Source organism: Pristiophorus japonicus, chromosome 7 (genome assembly GCF_044704955.1).
Source record: "Pristiophorus japonicus isolate sPriJap1 chromosome 7, sPriJap1.hap1, whole genome shotgun sequence".
NCBI lineage: Eukaryota > Metazoa > Chordata > Chondrichthyes > Pristiophoridae > Pristiophorus > Pristiophorus japonicus.
Window position 1 is genome coordinate 215817915 of NC_091983.1, and position 14418 is coordinate 215832332.

Genomic DNA, 14418 nt, shown 5'->3' on the forward strand with positions numbered 1-14418 from the left:
AATTGATCCAGAGTTGCCATCCATCAATTGACTTGGGTGTTTTGCATTTTCAGAATGTCATTAAAAAATATGTTTATGCAGTTAGTTTTGAACTAAATGCAGTACTTCACCAGCTTTGTGTATCACAGTAGTGTCTGCTGCTGTTTCACTTTTTTCAACCTTTCCTCAGATTCTAGAGCGCTCAATAAAGCTGTTGTTTGAAACGAGAGATATCAGCCAGATCAAGCAATACGTTCAGAGACAGTGCACAAAGGTACTAGAAGGGAAGGCCAGCATGCAGGATCTGACTTTTGCCAAAGAGTACCGGGGGAGTGATTCGTACCGCCCAGGGGCATGTGTCCCTGCTCTAGAACTGACCAGGTAGGTCGTGTTGATGGAGCCAAATCCTAGAAAGTCCATTGATTTTAGAAGAGACTGATTGCTGTTGGTTCGGTTGAGTGTTTTGAATCACAACTGTGTGAATGTGGTATTTAGGCCAACTTAAGCCTATGGCAGTCTGAAGAAACTGCCTCCCAGTTAGCACAAAGCTACTACAGTGTGAACTGATGTACTGTGGTAAATTACATTTCACAGCTGTGTCTCATTCTCTGGAGGTTTTGTAAATCTTATTTGAATAAAAATTTTAATTAAAAGTTTAATTAGACCAGTAATAAAATCAGAAGGATATTTAAGTACAAGCACAGGAGCAAATGAAAACTTTCTTTTATCAGTGTAATTATACCATCATTGAATGCAGATAGAATAATTGAAATGTTAAATTAACATTTATAGAGGTATTCATAAGAGGATAATGCTAATTTACAGTCTAGTTTCTGAGGCCAGGTTCATAGCCTCACCCACTGACAACCTTTCCATTGATCACCCTCAATTTTAAAACAATCCGACTGGCAGCGGTCCTAAGTGTGCCCCTCGTGATGCTGAACTTGTGTCCTCTTGTCCAGCTCGTATCTAAAAGTTATCCTTCAGGTTACCTTTGTCATGTATCTTGTATATTTGAGGTCCCTTTTGAGCCTGAAGTGCCCTGCCATATCAAGTTGTTACTCATAACCTATCCCTCTGACACCAGGGATTAGCCTTGTTGCTTTTCCCTCCAGTGTCTCTATGGATGGTCCCTTTAATATTGTGCAAACCACAACTATATGCAGCACCATATTCAACAAGGTCTCCCTGCTCGTGACCTAGATTCCCTTACAACTATTCTTTACTTCCTTTTAGCCAGTTACTGAGCCACATCCATGTCTTGCCCTTGATACCTACTGACCTTGGTTTTGTTATGCAGTACTTCAGCAAATTACTTTTGAAAGTTGAGGTGCACTATGTTGTATGGCTTGCCCCATTCGTCAACTGGTGTGATACACAGCAAGCGAGTCCTAGGTGGGCAGAAGAAATGTTTCAAAGACACCCTCAAAGCCTCCTCGATAAAATGCAACATCCCCACTGACACCTGGGAATCTCTGGCCAAAGACTGCCCTAAGTGGAGGAAGAGCATCCGGGAGGGTGCTGAGCACCTCGAGTCTCGTTACCGAGAGAATGCAAAAACCAAGCGGAAGGAGCGTGCAGCAAACCAGTCTCACCCACCCTTTCCTTCATCGACTGTCTGTCCCACCTGTGACAGAGACTGTAATTCCTGTATTGGACTGTTCATTCACCCAAGAACTCACTTAGAGTGGAAACTCGTCTTCCTCGATTTCGAGGGACTGCCTATGATGATGACACATCAACTTGGAACGTCACCTCTTGCTCAATTTAACGCCACTCAAATAAGAGCCAATGTAAATGCAGGTTCTAAATTGGCTCTTTTTTTAAAGTAAGTACGAGTAATGAGTGATAAACACAGCTAGATCTGGCAAAGAAAGGCTGAGGTTGATAAGGCAACAATTATCCCTTCTAAAATTGTTGGCTGACATTGATTGGGTTATTTTCATGCATGTACCTTTCCATTTTGCTTCTGACAGATGATTGTATTAGTTTCCAATTACTGAGGTTGGTCTTAATGGGTGTGCAGTTGTTGGGCTTGCCTCTGCTACCCTTTTAGAACATGGAAACAACATTTGTTGACACCCCCCGCCCTCTAAATGACCATCAGTGCTGACTATTTGTGTTTAGTTTTGATCAGCAATTAATGGTATGTTACAGGGGGAAAAAACAGTAAGACTAACCGCAAATGTGAGGGTAATTAGGTGTGAGGCAAGATTTGAGAAGTTTGAGCGCTACTGTCTATAGAGAAGGTGACTAAGGGAAGACTGGAATGTATAGAAAATATTAAAGGATATAGATGCAGTAAAACTAGAATATTACTGCATAGTACACATAGCAGTCAGGACCAGAGGCCATGAATGTACATGGGTGAAACGTACATTTAGTGCAACTACTAGAAGTGCTAATAATTTGAAACACTTTATACCAGGTAAGGTAATGAAGGCAAAAATATTGGGATTTGTCAATTATAATTAAAGTGGATACCATGATGGGGAAGCTAATGTACCACAGGGATGAGCTTTTCTCATCCCCGACTCTTGTTTTATATTTTGCGAGTCTAGTTAAAGAACTTACATTTATATAGTGCCTTTCACGGCCACCGGACGTCTCAAAGCGCTTTACAGCCAATTAAGTACTTTTGGAGTGTAGTCACTGTTGTAATGTGAGAAATGTGGCAGCCAATTTGCACACAGCAATTCCCACAAACAGCAGTGTGATAATGACCAGATAAACTGTTTGTGATGTTGATTGAGGGATAAATATTGGCCAGAACACCGGGGGCCATGCTCTTCTTCAAAACAGGGCCATGGGATCTTTTACGTCGACCTAAGGGGGCAGCTGGGGCTTTGGTTTAACGTCTCATCCAAAAGACGGCACCTCCTGGAGTGGGACTTGAACCCATAACCTTCTGACTCAGAGGCGAGTGTGCTACTGGCTGAGCCACAGCTGACACTGTTTATTAGAAAACAGTTATTGATAAAACATGTGCAATGAGTCTTTCCAAGCATTTACTGAAGAAAAAGGCAGCGTGTTTAATGAGGCTTGTGTGGAACCACATTACCCTAACAGTAGCCCTGCATTTGTCAGCAGCATCCGAAGTTAAAGATGGTGCTGCTGCGTCTGAGAGAGCTGAGACACAAGACAGGTTCCAAAGACGGTGCTCCAACAATGGTATCAACAGCTAAGCACAGGCAGCCACATTTACTGGCACCTGGAGATGATGCTATTGCTATTGAGGGAGTGCAGCGAAGGTTCACCAGACTGATTCCCGGGATGGCTGGACTGACATATGGGAAGAGACTGGATTGACTGGGCCTGTATTCACTGGAGTTTAGAAGGATGAGAGGGGATCTCATAGAAACATATAAAATTCTGACCGGACTAAACAGGTTAGATACAGGAAGAATGTTCCCGATGTTGGGGAAGTCCAGAACTAGGGGACACAGTCTAAGTAAGGATAAGGGGTAAGCCATTTAGGACTGAGATGAGGAGAAATTTCTTCACTGAGTTGTTAACCTATGGAATTCCCGACTGCAGAGAGTTGTTGATGCCAGTTCATTGGATATATTCAAGAGAGAGTTAGATATGGCCCTTACGGCTAAAGGGATCAAGGAATCAAGGGGTATGGAGAGAAAGTAGGAAAGGGGTACTGAGGTGAATGATCAGCCATGATCATATTGAATGGTGGTGCAGGCTCGAAGGGCCGAATGGCCTACTCCACCTATTTTCTATGTTTCTATGCTGTTCCACCTGCAATTCTGCACATGCTCTCTTTGGCCTTGAGAAGTGTGTAGTAGCCAGAACTTGATGGTATGAATCAGTCAGGTTTCATAGCAATGAGCTGTAAAATGTCCCTTTTTCACTGCTCTTGATGAAGAATAACTGCTGTAATATCTTGGCTTACGTATCATAAAATGGAGTTAGAACATGAAGACATCAACTCCAGTCATCAACATTCAACACAAAATCGAAAAGACCAACTCAGGCTGTTGTAAATCCAGACTGTAGCTCCGCCTGTAATGCGAGGTCTTATTCTAATGTGCAAGTACGCATTGTGTCTTTTTACTGAAACTTCGAAGGGGCAGCAAGTCAGTGGGGGAAGGGGAATTTGCTCCTTTATATGCTACACAATTGTACTGTTTTTGTACTTTGAAATGCAGCTTTTTTTAATGCACTGCGCGTTTCAAATCGCGCTCTCCAGCTCGCATCCCTTTTACCCTTTTACAGAAGAGCAATCTCCAGATGACTAGCAGATACCATGTTTAGGTTGTCATTTGTACTACTGTCCTGTTTTTTCCATTTGGAAAATGGAGACCCAGGTCACTATTCCACTGGGCTTTCAAGAGAGAGTGGAAAAAAGAAGCAATATAAAAAAAGTGTACCTTAAAATGATTCCTGCCATTTTTTCAATCTGATTTGGTGGGCCTGGAAATTGACTGGTCATTTGTATATGTTAATGCACTGTATCAACCTAAGAAGACTGACAGTAAAATGGCTCAACATATTTAGTGGGCCAGACAAGGAGGTGGTTCAGCTGACAGCAGACTGGCAAGATCCACAAAACTGAAGGGTTTCACTGCTCCTGATCGCAATAGGAACTGGAGTAGGTGTTTTTGGCCCCTATCGCCTGCTCCGCCATTCAATAAGATCATGGCTGATCTGATCATGGACTCAGCTCCACTTTCCTGCCTGCTCCCCATAACCCTTTACTCCCTTATCGCTCAAAAATCTGTCTATCTCCGCCTTAAATATATTCAATGACCCAGCATCCACAGCTCTCTGGGGCATAGAATTCCATAGATTTACAGCCCTCTGAGAAGAAATTTCTCCTCATCTCAGTTTTAAATGGGCGGTTCCTTATTCTAAGACTGTGTCCCCTATTTTGAGGTTCCCCTATGAGTGGCAATATCCTCTGCATCCACCTTGTTGAGCCCCCTCATTATCTTATCAGTTTCAATTAGATCACCTCTTCATTCTTAACTCCACAGTGTATAGGCCCAACCTACTCAACCTATCTTCATAAGTCAACCCTCTCATCTCCGGAATCAACCTAGTGAACCTTCTCTGAACAACTTCCAATGCAAGTATATCCTTCCTTAAATACGGAGACCAAAATTGCATGCAGTATTCCAGGTGTGGCCTCACCAATACCCTGTACAGTGTAGCAGGACCTCCCTGCTTTTATACTCTATCCCCCTTGCAATAAAGGCCAACATTCCATTTGCCTTCCTGATTACTTGTACCTGCATGCTAACGTTTTGTGTTTCATGCACAAGGACCCCCAGGTGTCTCTGTACTGCAACACTTTGCAATTTTTCTCCATTTAAATTATAATTTGCTTTTCTATTATTTCTGCCAAAGTGGATAACCTCACATTATACTCCATCTGCCAAATTTTAGATTTAGTCTGTCTTTATCCCTTTGCAGATATTGTGTCCTCCTCACAATTTGCTTTCCCACCCATTTTTGTATCATCAGCAAACTTGGCTACATAACACTCCCCAGGGCCTGATAGTCTACATCCCAGAGTACTTAAGGAAGTGACCCTAGAAATAGTGGATGCATTGGTGATCATTTTCCAACAGTCTATCGACTCTGGATCAGTTCCTATGGACTGGAGGGTAGCTAATGTAACACCACTTTTTAAAAAAGGAGGGAGAGAGAAAACGGGTAATTATAGACCGGTTAGCCTGACGTCAGTAGTGGGGAAAGTGTTGGAATCAATCATTAAGGATGAAATAGCAGCGCATTTGGAAAGCAGTGACAGGATTGGACCAAGTCAGCATGGATTTATGAAAGGGAAATCATGCTTGACGAATCTTCTGGAATTTTTTGAGGATGTAACTAGCAGAGTTGACAAGGGAGAACCAGTGGATGTGGTGTATTTGGACTTTCAAAAGGCTTTTGACAAGGTTCCGCACAAGAGATTGGTGTGCAAAATCAAAGCGCATGGTATTGGGGGTAATGTACAGATGCGGATAGAGAACTGGTTGGCAGACAGGAAGCAGAGAGTCGGGATCAGTGGGTCTTTTTCAGAATGGCAGGCAGTGACTAGTGGAGTGCCACAGGGCTCAGGGCTGGGACCTCAGCTCTTTACAATATACATTAACAATTTAGATGAAGGAATTGAGTGCAATATCTCCAAGTTTGCAGATGACACTAAACTGGGTGGCGGTGTGAGCTGTGAGGAGGACGTTAAGAGGCTGCAGGATGACTTGCACAGGTTAGGTGAGTGGGCAAATGCATGATCCATTTTGGGGGCAAAAACACGAAGGCAGAATATCATCTGGATGGCGGCAGTTTAGGAAAAGGGGAGATGCAACGAGACCTGGGTGTCATGGTTCATCAGTCACTGAAAGTGGGCATGCAGGTACAGCAGGCGGTGAAGAAGGCAAATGGTATGTTGGCCTTCATAGCTAGGGGATTTGAGTATAGGAGCATGGAGGTCTTACTGCAGTTGTACAAGGCCTTGGTGAGACCTCACCTGGAATATTGTGTTCAGTTTTGGTCTCCTAATCTGAGGAAGGACGTTCTTGCTATTGAGGGAGTGCAGCGAAGGTTCACCAGACTGATTCCAAGGATGGCTGGGCTGTCATATGAGGAGAGACTGTATCAACTGGGCCTTTATTCACTGGAGTTTAGAAGGATGAGAGGTGATCTCATATAAGATTCTGACAGGTTAGATGCGGGAAGAATGTTCCCGATGTTGGGGAAGTCCAGAATCAGGGGACATAGTCTTAGGATAAGGGGAAGGTCATTTAGGACTCAGAGTTGTTAACCTGTGGAATTCCCTGCCGCAGAGTTGTTGATGCCAGTTTATTGGACATATTCAGGAGTGAGTTAGATATGGCCCTTACAGCTAAGGGGATCAAGGGGTATGGAGAGAAAGCAGGAAAGGAGTACTGAGGGAATGATCAGCCATGATCTTACTGAATGGCGATGCAGGCTCGAAGGGCCGAATGGCCTACTCTGCACTATTTTCCATGTGGCACCTTATCAAATGCCTTTTGGAAATCCAAATACACCACATCCACTGGTTCCCCCTCATCCACCTTGCTCATTACATCCTCTCAAAACTCCAGCAAATTTGTTGAACATGATTTCCCTTTCATAAAACCATGCTGACTCTGTTTGATTGAATCATGCTTTTCCAAATGACCTGCTACTGCTTCCTTAATAATGGACTCCAGCATTTTCCTAATGATAGATGTTAGGCTAACCGGTCTATAGTCTCCTGCTTTTTGTCTGCCTCCTTTTTTAAGTAGGGGCTTTACATTTACGGTTTTCCAATCTGCTAGGACTGCCCCAGAATCCAGGGAATTTTGGTAGATTACAACCAATGCATCCACTATCTCTGCAGCCACTTCTCTTAAGGCATCAGGTCCAGGGGACTTGTCTGCCTTTAGTCTCAGTATTTTACCTAGTATTACTTCATTAGTGATAGCGATTGCATTAAGTTCCCTCCCTACCTTATAGCCCCTTGATTATGTACCTGTAGAAACTCTTACTATCTATTTTTATATTTTATACTAGTTTACTTTCATATCTTCCCCCTCAATCATTTTTTTAGTTGTTCTCTGCTGGCTTTTAAAAAAAAAAAAGGGGGGTGGCAGACAAAAGGCAGGTAACTTTTGTTTAACATCTGTAGTGGGGAAAATGCTTGAAGCTATCATTAAGGAAGAAATAGCGGGTCATCTAGATAGGATTAGTGCAATCAAGCAGACGCAACATGGATTCATGAAGGGGAAATCATGTTCATCTAATTTACTGGAATTCTTTGAGGATATAACGAGCATGGTGGTTAGAGGTGTACCGATGGATGTGGTGTATTTGGATTTCCAAAAGGTATTCGATAATGTGCCACACAAAAGGTTACTGCAGAAGATAAAGGTACGCGGAATCAGAGGAAATGTATTAGCATGGATAGAGAATTGGCTGGCTAACAGAAAGCAGAGAGTCGGGATAAATGGGTCCTTTTCGGGTTGGAAATCGGTGGTTAGTGGTGTGCCACAGGGATCGGTGCTGGGACCACAGCTGTTTACAATATACATAGATGACCTGGAAGAGGGGACAGTGTAGTGTAACAAAATTTGCAGATGACACAAAGATTAGTGGGAAAGCAGGTTGTGTAGAGGACACAGAGAGGCTGCAAAGAGATTTAGATAGGTTAAGCGAATGGGCTAAGGTTTGGCAGATGGAATACAATGTCGGAAAATGTGAGGTCATCCAACTTGGGGGGGGGGGGGGGGGGGAAACAGTAAAAGGGAATATTATTTGAATGGGGAGAAATTACAACATGCTGCGGTGCAGAGGGACCTGGGGGTCCTTGTGCATGAATCCCAAAAAGTTAGTTTGCAGGTGCAGCAGGTAATCAGGAAGGCGAATGGAATGTTGACCTTCATTGCGAGAGGGATGGAGTACAAAAGCAGGGAGGTCCTGCTTGCAACTGTACAGGGTATTGGTGAGACCGCACCTGGAGTACTGCGTGCAGTTTTGATCACCTTACTTAAGGAAGGATATACTAGCTTTGGAGCGGGTACAGAGACGATTCACTAGGCTGATTCCGGAGATGAGGGAGTTACCTTATGATGATAGATTGAGTAGACACTGGGTCTTTACTCGTTGGAGTTCAGAAGGATGAGGGGTGATCTTATAGAAACATTTAAAATCATGAAAGAGATAGACAAGATAGAGGCAGAGAGGTTGTTTCCACTGGTCGGGGAGACTAGAACTAGGGGGCACAACCTCAAAATACGGGGGAGACCATTTAAAACCGAGTTGAGAAGGAATTTCTTCTCCCAGAGGGTTGTGAATTTGTGGAATTCTTTGCCCAGGGAAGCAGTTGAGGCTAGCTCATTGAATGTATTCAAATCACAGATAGATAGATTTTTTAACCAATAAGGGAATTAAGGGTTATGGGGAGCGGGCGGGTAAGTGGAGCTGAGTCCACGGCCAGATCAGCCATGATCTTGAGTGGCGGAGCAGGCTCGAGGGGTTAGATGGCCTACTCCTGTTCCTAATTCTTATGTTCTTATGTACTGTTAGGAGGCCTTTTTCCCCTTTATTAATTCCTTATCTCCATCCAAACATCTTGATCCTCTGAGCCAATAAAGTTTCTCACTAACGCACTGATCCCATCCTTTATTAACAGTGCTACCCCACCTCCTTTTCCTTTCTGTCTGTCCTTCCGAATTGTCAAATACCCCTAAATATTTAATTCCCCAACCTGGTCACCTTGCAACCATGTCTCTGTAATGGCTATCAGGTCATACCAATTGGTATCTATTTGTGCTGTCAACTCCTCTATTTTGTTATGAATGCTACGTGCATTTAGACATAGCTTTTAAATTTGTTTTTTTTTATCCTTTTTCCTGCTTGTTTACTCTGTCCCTCAAACTCACTTTCTACATTTTTGCTTTCTAATTCCAGCTTTACTCCCCTCCCTACTGAATCTATTCTCGGGTTCCCATTTCCCTACCAAGCTCATTTAAACCCTCCCCAACAGCACTAGCAAACCGCCCTCCTGCGAGAATGTTGGTCCCGGCTCTGTTGAGGTGCAACCCATCCGGCTTGTATAGGGTCCCACCTCTTCTATAAGCAGTCCCAATGCCTCCAGAATCTAAAGCCCTCTCACCTGCACCATCTCTCCAGCCACGTAGTCATCTGCTCTTATCCTCCTATTTCTGTACTCACTAGCTCGTGGCACCGGGAGTAATCCGTATATTACTACCTGAGGTCCTGCTTTTTAATCTCTCTCCTAGCTTTCTAAGCTCTTCCTGCAGGACCTCATCCCTCTTCCTATCTATGTCATTGGTCCCGATATGGACCACGACCTCTGGCTGTTCACCCTCTCCCCCCCCAGAATGCCCTGCAGCGCCTCGGTGACATCCTTGACCCGGGCACCAGGGAGACAACATACCATCCTGGAGTCATGTCTGTGGCCACAGAAACGCCTGTCTGCTCCCCTGACTATTGAATCCCCTACCACTATAGCTCTTCCATTCTTCTTCCTCTCCCCTGTGCAGCTGAGCCACCTGTGGTGCCATGGTCTTGGCTCTGGCTGCACTCCCCAGAGGCACCATCGTCTCCACCGGTACTCAGAAGAGAAAACCGGTTGGAGAGCGACAAGGACTCTGGACTCCTGCACTACCTGCCTAGTACTCCTCTTCTGTCTGGCGGTCACCCACTCCTTCTCTGCCTGCACACTCTTAAGCTGCGGGGTGACCACCTCTAGAAACGTGCTATCCACGTAGTTCTCAGTTTCACGGATGCACCGCAGTGACTCCAGCCACCGCTCGAGCTCCAAAATGCAGAGCTCGAGTTGGTGCAGCTGGCGACACCTCCTGCACACGTGGTCACCCGGCGCGCAAAGCATCCAGGACTTCCCACATGCAACTGGACTGAGCTGTCCTACCATCCCTCTAGTTAGACTCGCAAAAATAAACTCAACCTTAGCAACACCCAGCAACTACTCCGCAATCAGCTGGTTTAATTAACCTTTATTTAAAAATTAAGTGCTAACTTAACAGAGAAAAAAAAACTCACCAACCAGCTTACTTCCCTTGTGCCGACGTCCCTTTCAAATATTGACTGTTGAGTCTTGCCTTTTAAGCCTCCGCCTCAGCTCCCGCTGCTGCTCCCACGTAGGTCCACTGCCTCTGAAATATCACTTACCAATTTTTAACTTCTAAATTAATCTTCCCCTCTTCTCCGAATTCCCACTCTTTCCAAATTCCCGAATACTCCACTCTGTTTAACGCCACTCTGTTTAACGCCACTCTGTTTAACGCCACTCTGTTTAACGCCACTCTGTTTAACGCCACTCTGTTTAACGCCACTCTGTTTAACGCCACTCTGTTTAACGCCACTCTGTTTAACGCCACTCTGTTTAACGCCACTCTGTTTAACGCCACTCTGTTTAACGCCACTCTGTTTAACGCCACTCTGTTTAACGCCACTCTGTTTAACGCCACTCTGTTTAACGCCACTCTGTTTAACGCCACTCTGTTTAACGCCACTCTGTTTAACGCCACTCTGTTTAACGCCACTCTGTTTAACGCCACTCTGTTTAACGCCACTCTGTTTAACGCCACTCTGTTTAACGCCACTCTGTTTAACGCCACTCTGTTTAACGCCACTCTGTTTAACGCCACTCTGTTTAACGCCACTCTGTTTAACGCCACTCTGTTTAACGCCACTCTGTTTAACGCCACTCTGTTTAACGCCACTCTGTTTAACGCCACTCTGTTTAACGCCACTCTGTTTAACGCCACTCTGTTTAACGCCACTCTGTTTAACGCCACTCTGTTTAACGCCACTCTGTTTAACGCCACTCTGTTTAACGCCACTCTGTTTAACGATCTCTTCCACTCTGTATCCGTGCATGCAACCTCTGGGTCTCCAACGCTATCCTATTTCTCATGCCCCAGCAACTGCTCCTTTTGCCCTTTCTTCCCACCTCTGCAACTCCCTCCCTCATCTGTGCCTTGCCACCTCCCTTCCTGCTTTCAAAGGCTTCGTCAAGCTCTAGGTCCACTGCCTATAAAGTTCTGAGTTGTCTTTGTATATTGTGAATGCTGGAGAAATGTACGTTTTGCTCAGTAACAATCCAGTAAAATATGCGCATGTTCATTTATTTTATCATTTTTTTTAAGCTTATGGCTGAACGATGCTTTCACATGAAACCATCTGTTGGTTGATGTAGTGTCCAATGAAGCAGCATTGAAGCCATTTGCACTGGATCATTTTAAATTAGATCTCTATTGATGCCACTTAACTTTCGTGCATTAATATAACAGGGCCTTTAGATCCCAACAATGCAGTCTCCAGTAAATTCCGATCAGTGTCTCTAGGTAGAGGAAATGTGTGAGTGAGTTATTGAAATAATGGTAGCTTTGCCAGGTGCTCGTGTTGCTACAAGTTTTAACTCCACAAATTGCTAATAGATATCTTGTTCCTAACAGGAGGATGCTGTCGTACGATCGGCGATCTGAGCCTCGGGTAGGTGAGAGGGTCCCTTATGTCATTGTGTATGGAGTGCCAGGGGTGCCTCTCATTCAGCTTGTCAGACGACCGATTGAGGTGCTGCAGGATCCCAGCTTGAGACTGAATACCACCTACTATATCACCAAACAGATCCTGCCACCCCTCAACAGGGTTTTCTCTCTGATTGGTGTGGACGTTTTCAGCTGGTACCATGAGCTACCCAGGGTAAGATGTAATGAGATTTCCCTATATACACACTAGATTTGTAACACTGTTAGGAAGATAGATAGAAATGAAGCTAAGGACAGTAATACAAAGCAGCTCAAAAAAGGCTGTTCTGGAGTGTGCCACTTTGTATTGTTGGAACTGTTCTGCACACTGGGAGTTAGTTAGCCCCGTTCTCTCTCCTCCCCCGCTGCTGTAGTGGCAGTGTCTGCTGCTTCTCCTTTAGCGCCCACTTTCACCAGCTTTTGGTTCTCCTCGATGGCTCATGCCCTCTCTTGGTCAGAAACCTTGGTTATGTAGTCAAACAAAGTAGCCAATTTGAGCGCAGCAAAGTCCTACATGCGACATAATTAGATAAGTAATTGGTTAATCTATCTGATAGTGATCGAGAGTGGAATGTTGGGAGAACTCCCCACTATTCTTAACACAAGTTTTTTTTTAAAAAGAACTGACTTATTGCATAATCTCACTGCTACTTCCTCTGTTCAAAGAACGAAGGTCAGTACTCCCTCAATGGTCCAGCAGGTACACCACTTAGAGTGGTACTGAGACATGCAAACAGGAAGGCCTGATTTCAGCTCTGGGAGCAAGCAGTTTGGTGTTGAATTGGCTTCTGCATCCCTGGGCTAGGGAGAGGGGAAGGAGTTGGTCAGTATTCCAGCTCCTGATTGTAAACCACTGAGCCCTGCTATAAAGTGTGCACTTGTGATAGTCACCCACTATCAAATAGCTCACAAACACTCCAGGCTCACTGAGGAATGGGTGCTCGGGCTAGCTGCTGGAGGGCTGCCAGTAACTATTGAATGCTATCAAAAGGGAATTGGATAAATACTTGAAGGGAAAAAATTTACATGGCTCTGAGGAAAGAGTGGGACTAATTGGACAGCTCTTTCAAAGAGCTGGCACATGCATTATGGGACGAATGGCCTTCTGTGCTGAACGAGCGTATAAACAATGACGGACAGGTAAAGACCCTCTAGTCCATCCAGACTGTGTCACACAAATGTGATATGCCCCCCCTCCCCCCAACGAAACCATGTGATCTCCTGGGAGAGGCGATAAAAGATTTTAAAAACCTAGGCCAATTTGGAAGGCTACTGGGAATTTCCTCTCCGACCTGTCTTGGCGATCGAACTAATTCAAGAGATAATTCTGGCCCTTAATTCCCCAGCGCTCTCTGGAAGGAATGCAATGCATCATATCCACCGTTTGAGATGACAGCTTATTCCAGAGGTCCACTATTCTCTGGGAAAAGAGCCACCTCCTGACATCTAATCTAGATCTGGCCTTGTACAACTTAAATGTGTGACCCCTGGTCCTCAATATATTTAATTGGAACAAACTGTCAACTATAATAAAATATATTCATCATATAAACCTCAATCAGATCACCCCTAAGTCTATGCTGCTCTAAAGTGTAGAGTCCCAACCTTTTTAGCCTATCTTGGGGCCCAAGTTTCGGGCCGCGCCTAAAACCGCGCAGCCCGGACCTGGACGCCCAATTTTCGGGCCAGAAAGTGTGCCAAAAAAAACTCACCTATTCTCCGGCTCCCTGCAGGTCCTCTGCAGCTGGGCGCGGCGCAGCATAAGCTGTAGGGGGCGGAGCCAGGTCCCTGCGCTGAAAACCGTGCCGGGACCTCTGCACATGCGCGTGACAGTGGGCGTGCATGTGCAGTAGCTCCAGGCGCCCAAAACTGTGGGAAGGGCCCGAAGCACGCAGCCCCTAGCCCTGGCCGAATGGCCTCACTGGGGCTGCGTACATAAGGCTCCTCCCACCCTACCCGACCCGACTCCCGCTCTCTTTCCCCCCCCCCCCCCCCCCCCCCCCCCCCGGTGGGGGGCTGACATCCGCTCCCCCCCGGACCTCCGTGACTCTCTTACTCCCCCCCCCCCCCCCCCGGGACCTCCGCGAGCCCCCTCTCCCCTCCCGAGACCCGACGCCACCTACCTGTAAATCCAGCCTGACGTCTTGGGCCCGGCCATTCAGCCTCCTTCTCTCCCTTCTCCCCCCCCCCCCTCCCCCTCTCCTTCCCTCCCTCTCTCTTTCCTTTCCCTCCCTCCCTCTCTCTTTCCCTCCCTCCCTCTCTCTTTCCCTCCCTCCCTCTCTCTTTCCCTCCCTCCCTCTCTCTTTCCCTCCCTCCCTCTCTCTTTCCCCTCCCTCCCTCTCTCTTTCCCCTCCCTCCCTCTCTCTTTCCCCTCCCTCCCTCTCTCTTTCCCCTCCCTCCCTCT

At 45.7% G+C, this 14418-nt stretch overlaps 1 protein-coding gene across 1 annotated transcript in view; it reads left to right on the plus strand.

The window, feature by feature from the left end:
* Nucleotides 1-14418, plus strand: part of rev3l (REV3 like, DNA directed polymerase zeta catalytic subunit) — a 230759-nt gene that overhangs the window by 206905 nt on the left and 9436 nt on the right. Inside the window, exons 29-30 of the mRNA XM_070885791.1 lie at nt 170-360; nt 11943-12189. Coding sequence (XP_070741892.1) covers nt 170-360; nt 11943-12189 — 438 coding nt within the window. The remainder of the gene's footprint in view (nt 1-169; nt 361-11942; nt 12190-14418) is intronic.